At 39.7% G+C, this 18,983-nt stretch overlaps 2 protein-coding genes across 2 annotated transcripts; one reads left to right on the forward strand and one right to left on the reverse strand.

Moving 5' to 3' along the window:
* The first annotated feature begins 767 nt into the window (after window positions 1-767).
* LOC112166392 (coatomer subunit alpha-1) lies at window positions 768-6,646 on the forward strand. The gene is made up of 4 exons (XM_024303234.2): window positions 768-1,063; window positions 1,193-1,400; window positions 2,181-2,675; window positions 3,359-6,646. The coding sequence occupies exons 2-4, from the start codon at window positions 1,193-1,195 to the stop codon at window positions 6,307-6,309; spliced, it is 3,654 nt and encodes a 1,217-aa protein (XP_024159002.1). The 5' UTR covers window positions 768-1,063; the 3' UTR covers window positions 6,310-6,646.
* Window positions 6,647-6,829: 183 nt separating this feature from the next.
* LOC112166393 lies at window positions 6,830-15,815 on the reverse strand. Its single transcript, XM_040505719.1, has 6 exons — window positions 14,848-15,815; window positions 14,542-14,724; window positions 13,040-14,149; window positions 8,454-9,257; window positions 8,147-8,329; window positions 6,830-8,049 (listed from the first exon to the last, which is right to left on the reverse strand). The coding sequence occupies exons 1-6, from the start codon at window positions 15,785-15,787 to the stop codon at window positions 6,830-6,832; spliced, it is 4,440 nt and encodes a 1,479-aa protein (XP_040361653.1). The 5' UTR covers window positions 15,788-15,815.
* Window positions 15,816-18,983: the final 3,168 nt, after the last annotated feature.

Here is an 18,983-nt window from a genome sequence, read left to right on the forward strand (position 1 = left end):
CTTGTTTTCCAAGGCTTGGAAACTCATTCTTATATCCTATTGTTGATTCTCATTTTGAAAATTTTACCCAAGTGTCTGAAGCCAAAAGTTTGCTCTCTGGATGCGTTGACTATTTTTTGGATCATGTTGACCCTCCTAGTTTGCTATGTTCCTGGCAGATATGATCATCTGAAGTCTAATTTGTACAGGTTTTATTTTTTATTTATTTTTATATAGAATATAACTCTGTCAACCTTTGATTTGAGCAGCTTTGGATGTAGTACTGGGACTCCCACCGCCGACAAAACAATGTGTCATCTAGTATTGGATTCTCAATTTCATATTCACTGCAGAAAAAAGAAGGGAAATTTAAATTTCAACATGATAAAAAAAAAAAATGAAACTTATGATCGAAGAGGTGTATTTTTCCCTCCTTCTGTGAGTGTGAGAAACAGTTCATTTAAATTCATGAAAACCTTTGAAAATTTATTTTTCGCCCTATCATTTTTTTTATATACCCCACTCTACTTTCACTCTTGATGGAGCTCGAACATATGATTTTCCAAATGAAAAATCATTTTTCGTCCTATCATTTTTAGCAGAAATATTTTTTGTCTGTTGGAAATCCTTACATCAATACATCAGCTTCAAGGAAATAAATTGAATAAAACGTGACCAGTGTGACCCTGTCCAAAAACCCAAAAAATAAAAATAAATAAATAAATAATTGTTTTTTGTAGAATTGTAAAATAAACGCAACGTAAGCCACCAAACGAAAGAAAGAAAGAAAGAAGCTTTTGCTTGTAAAAATGAAAATAGATCTGCAAGGTCACTAACTTGGTGGTACTCGCCTCCCTCCTCCTCCTCCTCCTCTCTCTCTCTCTCTCTCTCTCTTCCTCTCTCCCTCTCTTTCTCTCTCAGCAATTCAATTTCCGATATCTTCAGCACCTGAATTCAGATCTGAACCTTCCCTAAATCCCTCCGGCGCATTGGATCGTCAACGTCCGATTCGTCCTATTGCTCTGCATTACCAAATCTCCTACCTCCTCCTCACCGATCGCCATTTCGCATTGCCAGATCTGAGGTACACTCTCCCGCTATTTCCCTTGATCTCTCTCCTCAATCGCCGAATCCGAAACGAATCGCAATCGGATTGCTTTGAATTTTAGTTCGCTTTGCTTGATTTTGAAATTTGTGTGGATTTTTTTTTCAGATGCTGACGAAATTCGAGACCAAGAGTAACCGTGTCAAGGGGCTGAGCTTCCACAGCAAGAGGCCATGGATCTTGGCGAGTCTTCACAGCGGTGTGATCCAGCTCTGGGATTACCGCATGGGCACTCTCATCGACCGCTTTGACGAGCACGATGGCCCCGTCCGTGGCGTCCATTTCCACACCTCTCAGCCTCTCTTCGTCTCCGGAGGTATGGCATCACAATCTCAATTTGATTCTGTTAATGACATTGTGGTTTCACTGGAGATGACAGTTTAGTTGATTTGGATATTCTTGATGCTCTGCAGAGTAAATTAGATCTAGGCTATTTGCATATGTTTTCGGACCCTGATAAGTAGAAACATCTGCTGTTTATTACTTAGGCTCGGGGTAGTGATGTCTGAACTCTAGTAGTACTAAGTACAAGCAAAAGGCAAAAAAATTTTCATTGTGTTTAGTGATGTATGAATAAGGATTCGTTGTGTGATTGCTACATAAATTCTCCTGCCTTGGTAACAGAGCTATAGTTTATATCTCATGGTTTGGCATGGTAATCCGATATAAAGTTTTGTAATTAAACATGACATGAGCAATATAACCTTGATTTGTCATTTGGCCAAGCCGGGCCTGAGATCAAGTATATTTAACTGCAATTGATAACTACTGATCGATTCAGTACTCCAAAGGAAAGACTTGTTTAAGATTGATGATAAGATAATGAATAAATATAACAGACAAAATTTTAATTTTTTTTTCTTTTGATGCTAGCAAATAAAAAACAAAAACTATAACCTATTACCTTCATGAAGTGTTTCTATACTCGAAAACTGTTATAAGTGTTGTGCACAACCTAACTCATACCTGTGTTGTTCTTGGTTTTCAAGTTGATGAGCGTTGCTTGTTTTCAAAATTGTTTCATATTGTGAATGGCCCTCTGATTCCGGAGAGAGCCCTGAAGGAACTTAATTTATTGTTTATGTTCAAATGACAGGGGATGATTACAAGATCAAGGTGTGGAATTATAAGTTGCATAGGTGCCTGTTTACTCTTCTTGGACACCTTGATTACATCCGTACTGTTCAATTCCATCATGAGTACCCTTGGATTGTGAGTGCCAGTGATGACCAGACTATCAGAATATGGAATTGGCAGTCCCGGACTTGTATTTCTGTGCTCACTGGACACAACCATTATGTCATGTGTGCCTTGTTCCATCCCAAGGAGGATCTTGTTGTCTCGGCATCATTGGATCAAACTGTTCGTGTTTGGGATATTGGTGCACTCAGGAAGAAAACAGTTGCGCCTGCAGATGACATCCTACGACTGAGTCAAATGAATGCAGATTTCTTTGGTGGAGTTGATGCTGTGGTTAAGTATGTCTTGGAAGGCCATGATCGGGGTGTTAATTGGGCCTCCTTCCATCCTACACTCCCTCTGATTGTGTCTGGAGCTGATGATCGACAAGTGAAACTTTGGCGAATGAATGGTATGTCTTTCTAAGTCGCTTTTGTGTTGTTTTATTTTGGTATCTCCAGAGGAATAAAAATTAGTTTTAAGCACACAGTATAATATACACATCCAAAATGGTTTTAACAAAATAAAAGATGTCATGCTTCCACATGTGGTTCTTGTTTCCTAGTGCAAAAGTAGGTAAGAATACATGAGCAAAGTGTTGATATTTTTTTTATTTGTTTGTAAAACAATGCCAATTGCTGTGAGAATGCATAAATGAACCTATTATGTGTTTTTGTTTCTTCTGAAAAGACATAAATCCAATCTCTGTGAGGCCAAATGTAGCTTATGTTGAGGAAGAAAAATGTTAATATATTTAGGTACTGAGCTTTTAGTTTTAATCAGCCTACTTAAGATCTTCTCATCTCTTGCAACCTCCTCGGCTACTAGATAGAGCACACTGATCTTTGAATTCTTGGGGAGTTTCACAATTAATATCAGTAGAATTGAATCATAGCCACGTAATTGCTTTTGTATACATGCTTCTATATTTGTGAGTAAATAGTGAACAGTTCTGCATTCAGCTGATTAAAGCTCTTGTCATTAACTTCTGTTATAAAAAAAAGAAAATCTTGGTGTCTGTATACTAGAATGATGTGAAGTTTTAGAGGTACAAGAATTTGTTTATTTGAACTAGCATTCTTTTTGCAATTTCAGATACAAAGGCTTGGGAGGTGGACACTTTAAGGGGGCACATGAACAATGTATCATGTGTTTTATTCCATGCGAGGCAGGATATTATTGTTTCCAATTCAGAGGATAGGAGTATCCGAGTCTGGGATGCCACAAAAAGAACTGGTCTTCAGACATTTCGCAGAGAGCATGATAGGTTCTGGATTCTATCAGCACACCCTGAAATGAACCTTTTGGCTGCTGGTCATGATAGTGGCATGATTGTCTTTAAATTGGAGAGAGAACGCCCTGCCTTTTCTGTCAGTGCTGATTCTATGTACTATGTCAAAGATCGTTTTCTCCGCTTTTATGAGTTCTCAAACCAGAGAGACACTCAGGTTATCCCTATACGAAGGCCCGGTTCTTCCACCTTGAATCAAGGGGCTAAAACTCTATCTTATAGCCCTACAGAAAATGCTGTTTTGATCTGTTCAGATACGGAAGGCGGTTCCTATGAACTATACATAATTCCCAAAGAAAGCTATGGTCGGGGTGATACTGTGCAGGAGGCAAAAAGAGGAGCTGGAGGGCCAGCGGTTTTTGTGGCTCGAAATAGATTTGCTGTGCTTGAAAAAAGCACAAACCAAGTCTTAGTTAAAAATCTGAAAAATGAGATTATCAAGAAGAGCGCCCTTCCTTTTGTTGCTGATGCAATATACTATGCTGGAACTGGAAACTTGCTCTGCAGGGCAGAGGATAGAGTTGTCATTTTTGACCTGCAGCAAAGAATTATTCTTGGGGAGCTTCAAACTCCGTTTGTAAGGTACATAGTTTGGTCAAATGACATGGAGAACATTGCTTTACTCAGCAAACATTCCATTGTGATAGCCAATAAGAAGCTCGTTCATCAATGCACCCTACATGAGACCATTCGTGTAAAGAGTGGAGCTTGGGATGACCATGGTGTCTTCATATATACAACTCTGAACCATATCAAATACTGTCTTCCTAATGGGGACAGTGGAATCATTAGGACCCTTGATGTTCCCGTTTATATAACAAAGGTGTATGGAAGCACCATACATTGCTTGGATCGAGATGGGAAGAACTGTGCAATTGTTGTTGATGCAACAGAATATGTTTTTAAGTTGTCCTTACTGAAGAAGAGGTACGACCAGGTTATGAGCATGATTAGGAGCTCTGAGCTCTGTGGCCAGGCCATGATTGCATATCTACAGCAGAAAGGTTTCCCTGAGGTCGCCCTTCATTTTGTGAAGGATGAGAGGACTCGCTTCAACTTGGCACTAGGGAGTGGAAACATACAGATTGCTGTTGCTTCTGCTAAGGAAATTGATGAGAAAGATCACTGGTATCGGTTGGGAGTTGAGGCTCTTCGTCAAGGTAATTCAGGTATTGTAGAATATGCATATCAGAGGACAAAGAATTTTGAGAGGCTATCATTCCTATATCTTGTTACTGGAAACTTGGATAAGTTATCCAAAATGCTGAAAATCGCTGAAGTGAAGAATGATGTGATGGGCCAGTTCCACAATGCTCTATATTTGGGTGACATCGGGGAGCGTGTTAAGATATTGGAGAATGCTGGGCATTTACCCCTTGCATATGCTACAGCTAAAGCTCATGGCCTCCAAGATATTGCTGAACGGTTGGCAGGTGAGCTGGGAGATAATGTTCCTATTTTACCTGAAGGAAAGTCACCATCTCTTCTGGTACCTCCTAGCCCAATTATCTGTGGTGGAGATTGGCCCTTGTTGAGGGTCATGAGAGGAATATTTGAGGGTGGTCTTGATAATGTGGGCAGAAATGCTGAGGAAGAATATGAGGAGGCTGCAGATGCTGATTGGGGAGAGGATTTGGATATTGTTGATGTGGAAAACATTCAGAATGGAGACATTACTGCAGTGCTAGAAGATGAGGACACACATGAGGAAAATGAAGAGGGAGGGTGGGATCTTGAAGATCTTGAACTTCCACCGGAGATTGATACTCCCAAAACTGCCAACAATGCCCGTGCTTCCGTGTTTGTTGCCCCAACTCCAGGTATGCCTGTAAGTCAAATTTGGAGCCAAAAATCTTCTCTTGCTGCTGAACATGCAGCAGCTGGGAATTTTGATATTGCAATGCGATTATTGAGCCGGCAGCTGGGAATAAAGAACTTTGCACCTTTAAAACAATTGTTTCTTGACTTGCACACGGGGAGTCATTCATATTTACGCGCCTTATCGACAGCTCCTGTGATCTCCTTGGCTATTGAGAGGGGATGGAGTGAATCAGTAAGCCCTAATGTTAGGAGCCCTCCTGCTTTGGTTTTTAAATTCTCAGACCTGGAAGAGAAGCTTAAGGCGGGCTACAAGGCCACAACTACAGGGAAATTTACTGAGGCTTTACGACTTCTACTAGGTATTCTGCACACTATTCCTCTGGTTGTAGTTGATACAAGGAGAGAGGTTGATGAAGTAAAGGAATTAATTATCATTGTAAGGGAATATGTTCTGGGTTTGAAGATGGAGCTTAAGAGGAGGGAGGTTAAAGATAATCCAGTTCGTCAACAGGAGCTAGCAGCTTACTTCACCCACTGTAACCTCCAGATGCCTCACTTGAGACTAGCATTACTGAACGCCATGACTGTTTGCTACAAGGCTGGTAATCTCAACACAGCTGGTAACTTTGCCAGGCGACTATTGGAGACCAATCCCACAAATGAAAACCAAGCAAAGACTGCAAGGCAAGTCCTGCAGGCTGCTGAGAAGAACATGAATGATGCAACCCAGCTCAATTATGATTTCAGAAATCCATTTGTGGTTTGTGGGGCAACATATGTGCCTATTTACCGAGGACAGAAGGATGTGTCATGCCCGTACTGTAGTTCTCGGTTTGTTCCTGCTCAGGAAGGCCAGCTCTGTACTGTTTGCGATCTTGCAGTTGTTGGATCTGATGCATCTGGGTTACTCTGCTCTCCATCCCAGATAAGATGATCTATGCTACTCAGGTAGGAGCCATTTTTCAACCTTCAGCTACAACGACGGTAATGCTAGTTTTTTTCATCTCCTTGAGCAGGGGATTTTTATTTTGAAAAAGTGATTTGATTAGGATGTGTTTCTCTTGTATTTCTATTTTAAATTTGATTGCAAGGTTCATGATCATATGGTTTTCACTGTAATGAACTTGTTGAGCATTTTGGTCTAGGTGATTCTTGTGACTTTTGAGAATAAACAAATTAGATTGAGGTGGCAAATTAATTGCCTTCCCCGAGATATGTAACATTGAAATTTCATATATGATAGACAGCAAAATTTTCCTGCTTTGTTAAAATTTGTATTTGATTCTCACCTTGAGAAATCACAAGCTAATAGTGCTTTTGAAATATATTTTTGAATTTGTTTTTCATTATCAATCATTTGTAAAGCTATTCGTACTTGGGTTTTATGATGCAATCTCAAAGTTTAAATAAACAAATATTCCTTTTTACATTTTCCTACGTAACAAGACGGTTAATTATCGCCCGTTATCATATGCCATTAACATTTCCATTCGCATGCTTTCATAAACACTAGCTGCACTGATGGTTGCACTATTCGGACCACAATCACTTCTAACATGGGAAAATGAAGGTGATCCAAGCAAGTGTTCAGTGTCCTCGGGGCTGAAACCAGTCTTTCCCCATGGATGCTTTGCACTGATCCTCATTCCCTCCAGCTCCATTGATACTTCTTTCATGGTAGGCCTTTCCTCCCTTGTTACCCTTAAACATCTTCTTGCCACGTTGGCTACTTCTCTTAGCATCTCAATATTCACCTCATTGAGTATGTTTTGGTCGAGAATTTGATTCAAGTGACCGTCTTCCAGTGAACAAACAAAGAAGCATGCTAGGTTCCTCTCTGCCTCAGGCCTTGTAAAAGAAAGTGCTAATTTGCTTGTAAGTAGCTCCACTAGGACAACTCCGAAGCTATAGACGTCACTCTTTTCTGTTAGTTGGTTTGAATGAAAGTATTCGGGGTCCAAGTATCCGAGTGTCCCTTGTACCAAAGTTGTTATTTGAGTTTGATCTAGAGGAACCAACCTTGAAGCTCCAAAATCCGACACTTTTGCGGTGTAATTGTCATCTATCAGTACATTTGTTGCTTTCACGTCTCGGTGAATGATTGGCATGGAAATGGAGGAGTGTAAGTATGCTAATGCTCCGGCAATTTCTGCTGCTATCTTCAAACGTAATTCCCACGGAAGTGGTGATTTTTCGCCCTTGTTATTATGTATGTGCTCAAAAAGAGTGCCATTGGTGATGAACTCGTAAACCAATAGAGGCACTGGTGTTTCGAAACAACATCCTAATAGCCTCACCACATTTCTATGGTTGACTTGAGAAAGAACAATCACCTCATTAACAAACTGTTCACTCTGGCTTGGGGCACTGATTTTTGACTTCTTTATAGCAACCACCTTGCCATCTGCTAATATCCCTTTGTAAACAGTTCCAAAGCCTCCTTCACCAACAACTCTATCTTCATGGTAGTTGTTTGTAGCCTTCTCAAGTTCTTCTGCAGTAAATATTTTTGTTGTCTGCACAGCTCCTTCGTGATTAGCAAGTTTCTGTTGTAGCAATAAGCCACCATTTTCTTTGAAATACTTTTCTCTCAGTTGGATGAATTTCCTTTTCTTCACTCCCAAGTATGTCCATGAACTTCCAACCATTATGAACAAGAAGGCTACACTCATACCTGCAATCCAAGTTTGATCACATAAGTTTGTGCATATTCTTCACAAACAAGTCACGAGTATAGTATATGCATTTTAGCAGGGTAGAAATATGCATACCTAGCGAAATAATGAGCAAGCGAGAAGTCTGATGAGGATTCATGGGATTGTCTTTCCTGCAACCCGTTCCGGCTTTCCTTCCATCGCCTTCGAACCCTTTGGGACATACACAAGCATAAGTTCCTGGGAAGTTTACACACGCTCCTTCACTGCAGATGTTTGAATTCTTGCACTCATTTATATCTGAAAATTAAGAACATAAAAATCCCATAACAGTTGGCAAATATATAAGCTAATTAACTAGACACATATTTTACATGTCAAATATGTCGAAACTATTTTTTTTTTTTTTTTGAAAAAAACTCACCATGGCAACCATCTGGTAGGTATGGATTCCCTTCATAACCTGGCAAGCATTGACAGAAGTAACCAGACAGATTGATGGGGTTGACACATGTGCTATTTCCCTTACAAGCATAACCTTGCTTCTTTTGAGCTTCATCACATGTCTCATTCCCAATTTGCCAATTCAGAACCATCGGAAGCCGGCTTGTCCGGTCTAGTTCTTGAAAACTTTTACTAGAGAATTCAAACTGGCCGTCTTCCACAATGAAGGAGTAGCTGCAGGGGTTAAAGTCCCATATGAAAGCATGATTATAGTAGCTATTCATCTTCACTGTGCGGTTTTGCAGTCCAGTTGGGATTGAAGTCTGGCAACACCCTATACCAGAACAAGACTCATTAACACTCCCAAGGCTCTCACAGAAGGACATGCAGCCAGTTATATACCTTTCATGGCCTCGATAGCCTTCGAAGATAGCATAAGTGTCACAACCAACAGCAAAGAACTTGTTTTTGGTGCCAGAGATTGTGAAAGGAGGATTGAGGCTCAAGATTCGTACTTTGCTGAGTTTCTTATCTAAATAACCCTGGCTGTCATAACAGTCTCTGGCTACAAACTGCATTATTTGTAACTCACCTTGATCAAGAAAAATGTTGGAAACTGGGATTTCAGTTCCTGCCAGATATGGTGTTGGGGATGTTCCTATCACTTCAGTAGTGCAGTTGATGAAGAACTCCTCTCCCAAGTGACAACCTTCAGCTATGCCAAAAGGGTATGGAATTAACAAATCGCCACAGCGGTCGGGGCAGCCGGGCAAAGCTTGACCTACTGCTGGTGTTGCAGTTGTTAATATTACAGAAAAGACTGAAAGCTGCAAAATAAGCATCTTTTGAAGAAAGGCCATAAAGTTCGTTGATGTGTTTCTAGTGAGAGGAATAAGCTAATGCCATTACTTATTTGTATGCTAGAGGCAGCAAAGATTTTGGCTCTAGCTGTTTTTCAAAGTAATACCTAGCCATTGATTTTCATTGCTCCTTCAACTGAGACTAGCCATTGATTTTGTCAACTAGAATGAAACAATAGATGATGACAAATAAAGAGACTAACCCCCAAATTAGCCATTGATTTTTTTTTTTTTTTCCTGCCGGCCATGAAATCAAATGTCTATTACTTGATCGATATTGACTTCATGAAACCATGGGGTCCTTTATATCTGTTATTTTATGAGAGGGAAACAGAGATTAATAACAAAACAGAGTAGATATCGTGGGGAATGATCTAAAGAACCAGCTTATTGAAATTCAGGAGCTTCCAAGCTCATATTTGTCAAAATCTTACTTCCAAACACTAAAAGTTCCAAGTAACCACAACCTAGCTATTTCCTGTTTTGGCATCCTCAAATATTTTCAGCAAATAATTTTGATGCAAAATAGTTTAGGTCATTAATTATTAGGGACTGAATTCTAAAAGTGGCATTAGTGTTCCTTTTTTTCTTTTTGTCTAATTAAAGAGAATGAAAAAATGAGAGCCTGCCGAATTGATTGGAGGAGCCGGCCTAACAAAAAGACAATAACATTCAGCCTGGATTCTACTCATCAACAGCATTGATCGTTTCTTAACATGAACGGCCTGCTGGAAGACCAAATCAACATTCTTTGCAGGTCCTGAAAATTTGAGATATAAGGCAAAGTTTGCCTTATTTTATGGCGTTTGAGACACATAAATCTTCTTCCTTTTTTTTTTTCTGAGTAAGTGATGTAAAGTTATTAAATGAACGTAAAAAAAAAAAAAAAAATAGCAGATCGAGTAGATGACTATTGTACGTATTCCAATCAGAAAATTTTTCTCCAACTGAGAAACATGTGAAATTATGAATTATTCAATCATAAAAAATCAAATTCGTCAGATACTATGACAATAGAATTATCTATGAAAAAATTTCAAACCTTTAATATCAACTTAAAAATAGAGAAGAGAATCAAAGAAGTTGGAATTGAAATTGAGAGGCTTTTTCCGACAAATAATTCATTAGCACGGTGCATCCTTTTGTATATTATTTTCTATTAGAGATTATTGCCTGTGAAACTACCATCAAAACATGTGAAATTTTCTATAGGATGTTTGTGACATATTATCGGCTATGAGAGTTAATTAGGAAATGTAAATATGAGTTGGACTTGTTAAACAGCGACAAGCGTGGCTTGTGGCCCACCATTGTGCCGATACTGTCCCAACTTAACCACCTGTTAGGTGTGGGTTTTAATCACAAAAGGCCTCGGTACAATTGGGTGAGATCCATCCACTTATAAGTTATATTTTATTTGTCACTTTTCCAATATGAGATCTTTCCTGTCCAACACGCCCCCTCACGTGACACTTATATTTTATTTGTCACTTTTCCAATATGAGATCTTTCCTCTCCAACACGCCCCCTCACGTGACACTTGGTAATTTCGATGGCAATACAGGGAACCCCAATTTGGGCTCATGATACGTGCCTACGTGGAGACGCAATTGGAGAAGAACCTGGCTCTGATACCATGTTAAACAGCGACAAGTGTGACCTGTGGCCCACCATTGTACCGATACTGTCCCAACTAAACCACCTGTTAGGTGTTGAGTTTTAATCACAAAAGGCCTCGGTACAATTGGGTGAGATCCACCCACTTATAAGTTATATTTTATTTGTCACTTTTCCAATGTGAGATCTTTCCTCTCCAACATGACTTGGGTATACTTCCTAAATGTCGGAGTTTATTCCTACCAGGAATATGATCTTTTCTGTTGTACGAGAAGGTTAGTTTTCCTGCAACCAATTGGATTATAATTGGGGTTCCTATAAATAGGAGGCAAGGGTAGCAAACCAAAGTTGGTCGATACTTGATATGATTAACAGTAAGATAGTTTATATATCCCTTGGGTAAGGGAGTAGAGATGTCAAGGGTGAGTTAGTACAACTCTTGGAAGAGTGTCTGTTTGTGGTAAATTCTATGAGTGTGGCTGTATAAGGGTTGCAAATTTGGGTTATTGTCATTTAGCTCAATTGTATATTATACTAAGATTAATTCTCATAGTGGGGAACATGTATTTCTCGGAAGACATAGACATGGACTTGTGTTGATGAACCTCATTAAATCTCGATATTCTCTTATTGCTTGTGTTGTGATTTGTTTATTTTTCTTTTTGTATAATTTGTGAACAGGGATTTAATGAGAGAATCCCTTGACAGGGAGCTATGGAGAGACTTTTTAGCCAATGCATCCCTTTTTATTTTTTTTTTAATTTTTATTTGAGGCATTTGGCGACGTTGCCGACGCATATAACAAGAGTTAAAAGTGGGATTTTTTACGGGAGTCTTTTGCCGACAAGCCAAAATGTTTTCATTTTTTTATTGCAGGACTTTGCCGATTAGACTTCGTTGGCCCGAGTATTTTGCTGAGGAGTATTTTGCCGAAGTCTAATCGGCAAAATACTTACGTCAAACTCGGGCCAACGAACTCTAATCGTTGAACTCGTACAAAACTCGAGTATTTTGCCGAGGATTAAACTTACGTCAAACTTACGTGAGGTTTTTTTATGAGTCTTTTTCGACGAAATGAACTCGTACAAAAATAATAGGGTTGGTTTTTTATTCTCTGTGTGTAGCCAAAGCTTTGGCCGTTCTTTCTCTGTTTGGTTGCTTAGAAAATCAGACCAATCCAGTGGTTTGGTTCGAGAAAGGACCCCGAAATCTCTTTTTTAATTTCTAATATTTTTGTTCTCAAATCAAACATTTTCTCAAAGCTTCATTGTCCCTATTGATTCAAAATATAACAAATAAATTTCACCAAAGTGCATGAATTCGAATTCTTCAATAGATTTGAATGCAAATGAGATTTTGCTAGCTAGCTATGAAGTCTTCTAATTGAATTTGGAGTTACGCATGAAGGATCATTGTCATATTATTTTTGGTATCATGCATGTGCTCCCATTCTGGTCTGTAACGTTAAGGAGTGGCTTTTAGTTATTTTGACAGAGATCACCTTTTGCTGCAGGCTCTGAGGCTCCAAAACTTCATTTTTGCAGGTTGGATGAATTCACAAACGCTACGGTTTCATTGAAAGTTCTAGCAAACTTAGTTCTTTCTGAAAGGGGCTGGCAGCATATACTTGATATTTGTAAGTTCTGTACAGACTGTACTATGAATAGCATGTTATACTGTTTTCCCTATTTGATAGGTCTCATGCTTGTGACGTAAGTTTAACTCTCTTCATGTGGTATATATGTTTTCTGAAGCTTGAACTTAAAAGTTCTTATTTTTGTTTTAATGCAGAAGACCAACTTTGAATAGGATATATAATTTCTAGTATTAGTCACACGTACACAAAGATTGAAACTGAATAGCACATAACGTGACCTGCATTACAGTGTCAACAGACATTTACTGTGTTAGGCACAGAATCAATTGGAACAAAACCAATATATCTTTAGAAAATCCTCAACAATTCATTATATACATCCCAAGCTACATTTCGATCAACTATCATCCATCCTCGTATGAAATCAACATTTGGATTTGCATGGTCATACCTGGTAGTTGTACACTTGTACTGCCAGAAGCCCAGAACCACCATCACCTCTAATATCCACCACGTGAGTGTTTGCATCAAGTGAACTGAGCAAACTCTCGTTCTCTTCTGGACAGAAATCAGCATTTTTTCTCCATGGATGCTTTGCCATCATTCTCATTCCTTCTAGCTCCATCGCTACCTCTTTCATGGTTGGCCTCTCCTGCCCTTTTACACTTAAACATCTTTTTGCAAGATTGGCTACAAGTTTTACCATCTCCATATTTCCATCATTCACTATATTATCATCAAGAATTTGATCCAGCCAACCTTCTTCCATGGCAGAGATGAAGATGCTTGCTAAGCATCTATTTGTACAAAGTGCCACTTTGCTAGTTATTAGCTCCAGCAGGACAACTCCAAAGCTGTAAACGTCACTCTTTTCTGTTAGTTGGTTTGATTGCAAATATTCAGGGTCGAGGTAACCAAATGTCCCTAGTACTAAAGTTTCTAATTCAGTTTGACCTAAAGGAATCAATCGTGACGCTCCAAAGTCTGCCACTTTTGCTGTATAGTTATCATCTAATAGTATATTCATTGCTTTCACATCTCGATGTATAATTGGCATGGAAGTTGAGGAATGTAGGTATGCTAGTGCTCCTGCAGTTTCAGCTGCTATCTTCATTCGTAATTCCAAAGAAAGTAGTGATCTTTTCTTATGAATGTGCTCATAAAGAGTGCCATTGGTGATGAACTCATAAATCAGTAAAGGTGTTTCTGTCTCTAAGCAACAACCTAATAGCCTGACTATATTTCTGTGATTGATTTGAGAAAGAACAATCACCTCATTAACAAATTGATCACTCTGTGCCGGGGCAGCAATTTTAGACTTTTTAATGGCAACCACTTTGTTATCTAGTAGTATGCCTTTATAAACGGTTCCATATCCTCCTTCACCAAGGACTCTACTTTCATGGTAATTGTTTGTGGCCTTCTCAAGTTCTTCTGCTGTAAAAATTCTTGTTGTCTCCACAGAGCCTCCATGATGAAAGAGTTGTTTTTGCAATAACAAACCACCATTTTCCTTAAAGTACCTCTCTTTGAGCTTAATGAAGTTTCTTTTCTTTATTCCCCAAGATGTCCATGAAATTCCAATGAAAAAAACCAAGAAGCCTACAGTTACACCTGCACATATAATTGAAAAATATCACGATCAGATTGGATATATATAGTCCAAACAAAATTGTTTATCTATATTACATTTGGATCTTCTTAATAAAAACTGTGAAAGATGCCGAAGATGAGGAAAAAACATGTGTTTGTGCGCACACACACATGTATGCATGTGTGTGTGTGTGTGTATTATATAGTGACTGAAATTGGAACAAGCCTGCAAATTATCATTCATTTATAAGAAAAAAGTTGAGAGAATTTTGGGATTGAATTAGAATCCAAAATTAGCTGAACGTAAACATTTGGGTGCCTAACTGTTCAGAAAATGCTCAGGTAGAAGTTCAGGCTATGATGATATGGAAGATGCATGCTAATTTTTAAGTAATACATACTCAATGCGATAGCAAGCAGGACAGTTATCTTTGAGTTGTTTTTAGTATCGTCTTTGATGCAACTCTGTCGATTTGTGCCATCATTTTTGTATCCTTTGGGACATAAACAAGAGTAATTTCCTGGAGGTGAATTGATGCACATTCCAATGTTGCAGGGGTTTGAAGCCTTGCACTCATCAATATCTGAAAGGAAAGCGAAAACAACGCGTACATGTATCAGGTTAGTTCCCAAATCCCAACATTGATCAAGCTTTTATTTTGTTGTGCAACAACAAAGATATGAAAAGTATATATACATATATATACCTTGGCACCCATCTTCGAGGTATGGATTCCCTTCGTAGCCTGGTAAGCATTGGCATATGTAACCAGACGGCCCATTAATGATGGACTGGTTGACACACTTGCTATTTTCTGCCTTGCATGCATAATTCTGGCTCTTTTCATCACATGGTTCATCCCCAATCCCCCAATTAACAATGAGTGGAAGCTGGCTGGTGGTATTCAGTAAATCAAAACTTGTATCGGGGGAGAATGTGAACATGGCTACTTCCACAATGAAAGAATAGCTACAAGGATACCTAGTCAACCATGTACCTGTATTATCCGCAATTGGACTCAGAATTATTGTAAAGTTGTGCAATCCACTTGGGATAGGAAACTGGGAACAGCCAACGCCATTGCAAGAGTTTGTGAGTACTTTGCCAAGCAGATCATCACATAAGACCATGGTGTACCCCGCTGTGGACTTATCTTCATCTGGCCCAGGGTGCGTGCGGTCACCTTGAAAAATAGCTACACTGCCACAGCCAATGTCAAAGAACTTGTTTTTGGTATCAGAGATGGTATAAGGAGGAGGCAACTGGAGAGAAGGCCAGTTATAGTCCGTCTCACGACCCTGGGTGTCATAACATTCTACACCTACGTCTTGCATTATTCGCAACTCACCCTCAGCAAGGGATATGTGAGCAATACGTATGCTATAATTCGTGAAGTTTGCTGATGGAGGTGTGGTGGAATGGTCACAAGTGATGTTGAATTCTGGTCGCAAGTAACAACCGTCACCTATGCCAAATGGGTAAGGAATCATCAGATTACCACAATGGGTTTTGCATCCTGGCAAGGACTGAGCTGCTGCTTCTGCTGATGTGATTGTTTCAGTTGTTATTGTTACAACCAGTACTCCCACTATTGCTAAAGAGATCAGTTGCATAATAAGCATGGTGTGCGATGCCATGACATGCATATATGAAGCTCCTGTTTTTTGTAAGTAATGTTTATAATGAATGAAGTCCACTGACTTAAGTAGCAAGCCTAGTCTTTTCTATGCTTACAAGAATATTGGAAATATCATTCCTGTCTATGCTCAAAATTTGTATGCAGGCCGCAATGTTGCAGTCCTGGAAGCAAATACATGTAGCAAGGCTGCAACGATGTGCCCGAAGTTTAAGCACAAGTGGTGGTGACATTTGAAATTTATTAATAGACCATTTTCCAAAGTCAGAACGTGTTCGTCTTTTACTTGATACTGTCTGATCACGATAATCGGTCTGGATTTTTTATTTTTTTATTTTTACTTTTTAAAGATTAGTTTTGATGTGTTCTGGTCCTAGCTATTATCTTCTGTTTGTGCCAGATACTAATAAACTATAGTCTGTTGTAGGAGAATAGAATTGTGTGTTATCATTGATAATAGGAGCCCTTTAAATAGGGAGTTACAAGGTACCCAAAAGGTAATAGAATCCGATTACAATTGAATACCTAAAACACATTCCTATTACAACTCTAAACCCTAGTTTGTAGAGGCACACATTATGTCGATATCCTTCAACACTCCCCCTTGTGCCGCTCAAACTTGGTGATGACGCTTTAATTGTTGCCTCGTTAAAAACCTTGCCAGGTAACAAAAACCCCGTGGGACAAAAATAACCCTGGTCGAAGGACAAAAAGAGCACAACACGTCCTTCACTCTTCGAGATCGAACATGTAGACATCATGCCTCCCCCTGATGTCAATATCTCCCCCTGATTGCTACAATGATGGGAGTTCGGATAACTTTCTCAATCCGATGCTCTTCACATGTTTCTCGAAGGTGGATTTTGGTAACGACTTAGTAAATAAGTCCGCTACATTATCCTCTTATCGGATTTGGCTCACTTCACTATTTAGAAGTGCTTGTTGTCATTTTGATGGAGGGGAGGAGGAGCACGGAAGGTGGCATTCTGCCTAGTGGGGTCCGATCCCACACTTCCGTCATCTCTTTCTCTGTAGGGATAGAACAAGCCCATATCAATCGTACCTCTCAAATATCGAAAGATTGTCTTTATACCAATCTAATGGCGTTGCGTTGGCGCGGGGCTATGTCTAGCCAACAAGTTCATAATAATTGAGGTGTCCGGTCTTGTGTTGTGCTAAGTACAATAATGCGCCTATTGTACATAAGTAAGCACTTTCGCTATTAACACGTTTTCGTCATCATCCCTGGGACGAAACGGATCCCTTTTAGGGCCAAGACTACGGACGACCATGGTGCATCTTTGACTTTATCAAAATGTCTCTTGACACGGTATACAAGTTCTGAATTTAGACAAAACCGTGTTCTCCCAAGGTCCTTCCTCTCAAACTCGGATTTCAGGTGTTCAGCGGTTTCCCTTAACTCTCAAGGGTTCCAATTATAAACTGCGACAATTGCAAATCCGGAACTTGTCATGGAAACGCGTGGGCATAGTTCATCATATCCCTTCCCAATCAAGTAGTCATTTTAGTGAGCATTTCAACCTCGTTGCAAATACGCTCCGTGGTCTAGAGCCACTTGACTTGGGTAAATAAAGTCCACAAGAACTTTCATTATATTCTGTATCTAGATCCCCATAGAGATACGTAGTGACCACATTCGTAAGCTGCACGTTCAGTTATTTGGAAACTACCAAACTGACAAGGTAGTGGAGTGCAATGACATCCATTACGAGATAATATGTCTTCTCGTAGTCGATTCCAGGGCGTTGTGAGAAACCTTGCGCCATAAGGCGAGATTACCATCTCTTTTTCTCATCACGCTATCTAACGAAGACCTATTAATGTCAATAGGTTTTATGTTAGGAGGTGTTGGCATCTCAGGCCCTAAATCATTCCTCTTCGTTAGTGAATCCAATTCAACCTGGATCGCATCTTTCCATTTAGGCCAAGTTTCTCTACGTTGGCATTCTTCAACGGAGTAAGGTTCGATGTCATTGGTCTCAATAATTCCACGTCCTCATGTACACTAGTGTAGTTCGTAGAGATCTCTATATTCTTAGGAATTGGTTCTAACATTGAGGCGTCCCCCAACGATGTCTCTTGGACATAACCACAATCCAAAATATTCTCATGAGACGGATTATGAGTATCAATGATCAATGGATCAAGTTGTGCCAAACTCGCTCTCTTTTTAGGGCGAGAATCCATCGAACCTATGGGTCTCCTACTCTCTCTAGCGGAACCCATGGCCTATGACGCCATTATGCCACTTTTGTGGCGTCACCATACTACCATCCATGGTAGTGGTGCAGTACCCATCTTCTCTGGGTGGCACCATGTCCTCTTGTGGGGACATCAATCCTTGCAGGCATGTTTGCAGCAGGTATATGTGATCTCTTCACTTTTAGGGGATCAAGATGAGACATAGTGGGGACAGACCACGACAATTCCTGTCGTTCCTGTTGAACATTGACGTTCTAATCTCCCCCTAACGACGGGAAGACTGTCTCATCAAAGTGACAATTCGCAAATCCAGCGAAATAGAGATCGCCTGTCAAGGGTTCTACATAGCGGACTTATAGTTGGAGACTCATGTCCAACAAATATATATATGCATTCGTTGCAATGACTCATGTTGATGCGCTGTGGCGACGCAATTGGCACATGAACCGCACACTCAAATATGCATAAATACGAGATATTAAACTCGAACCCAGTCACTAGCTGTAACGCAAATAAAAGTTGAGTGGCTGCTATGAGTCGTAGACGAATTAGCATAGCTGCATGCGTTATTGCATAACCCAAGCGGAAATATTGGTGCGCATTACCAATGTCCGGGCTACCATTATAGTCGTTTAATGGTGGCTTTTCCGCGAGACCAATTGGGTGTGTTCATGGGAATATGATACTTGATATCAATACCCAATGAAATGCAATAGTCATCGAAAACTGTCGATGTAAACTCTCTAGCATTATCAAGTCAAATTGACTTAGTGGGATGATCTGGGTAGTGAGCCCGTAGCCATATGTTATGTGCTAGGAGTGCAGTATAAGCAGCATTACGAGTGGATAATGGCACAACACGTGACCAGCGTGTTTGCGTATCAACCAACACCATAAAACATCTATATGGTCCGCAAGTTGGTTGATCAAATCCATAGAATTCCCTTAGATTCTTTGTGAGAATGGAATTATTTCCTCAATCT

The sequence above is a fragment of the Rosa chinensis genome, chromosome 5 (genome assembly GCF_002994745.2).
Source record: "Rosa chinensis cultivar Old Blush chromosome 5, RchiOBHm-V2, whole genome shotgun sequence".
Classification (NCBI taxonomy): Eukaryota; Viridiplantae; Streptophyta; class Magnoliopsida; order Rosales; family Rosaceae; genus Rosa; species Rosa chinensis.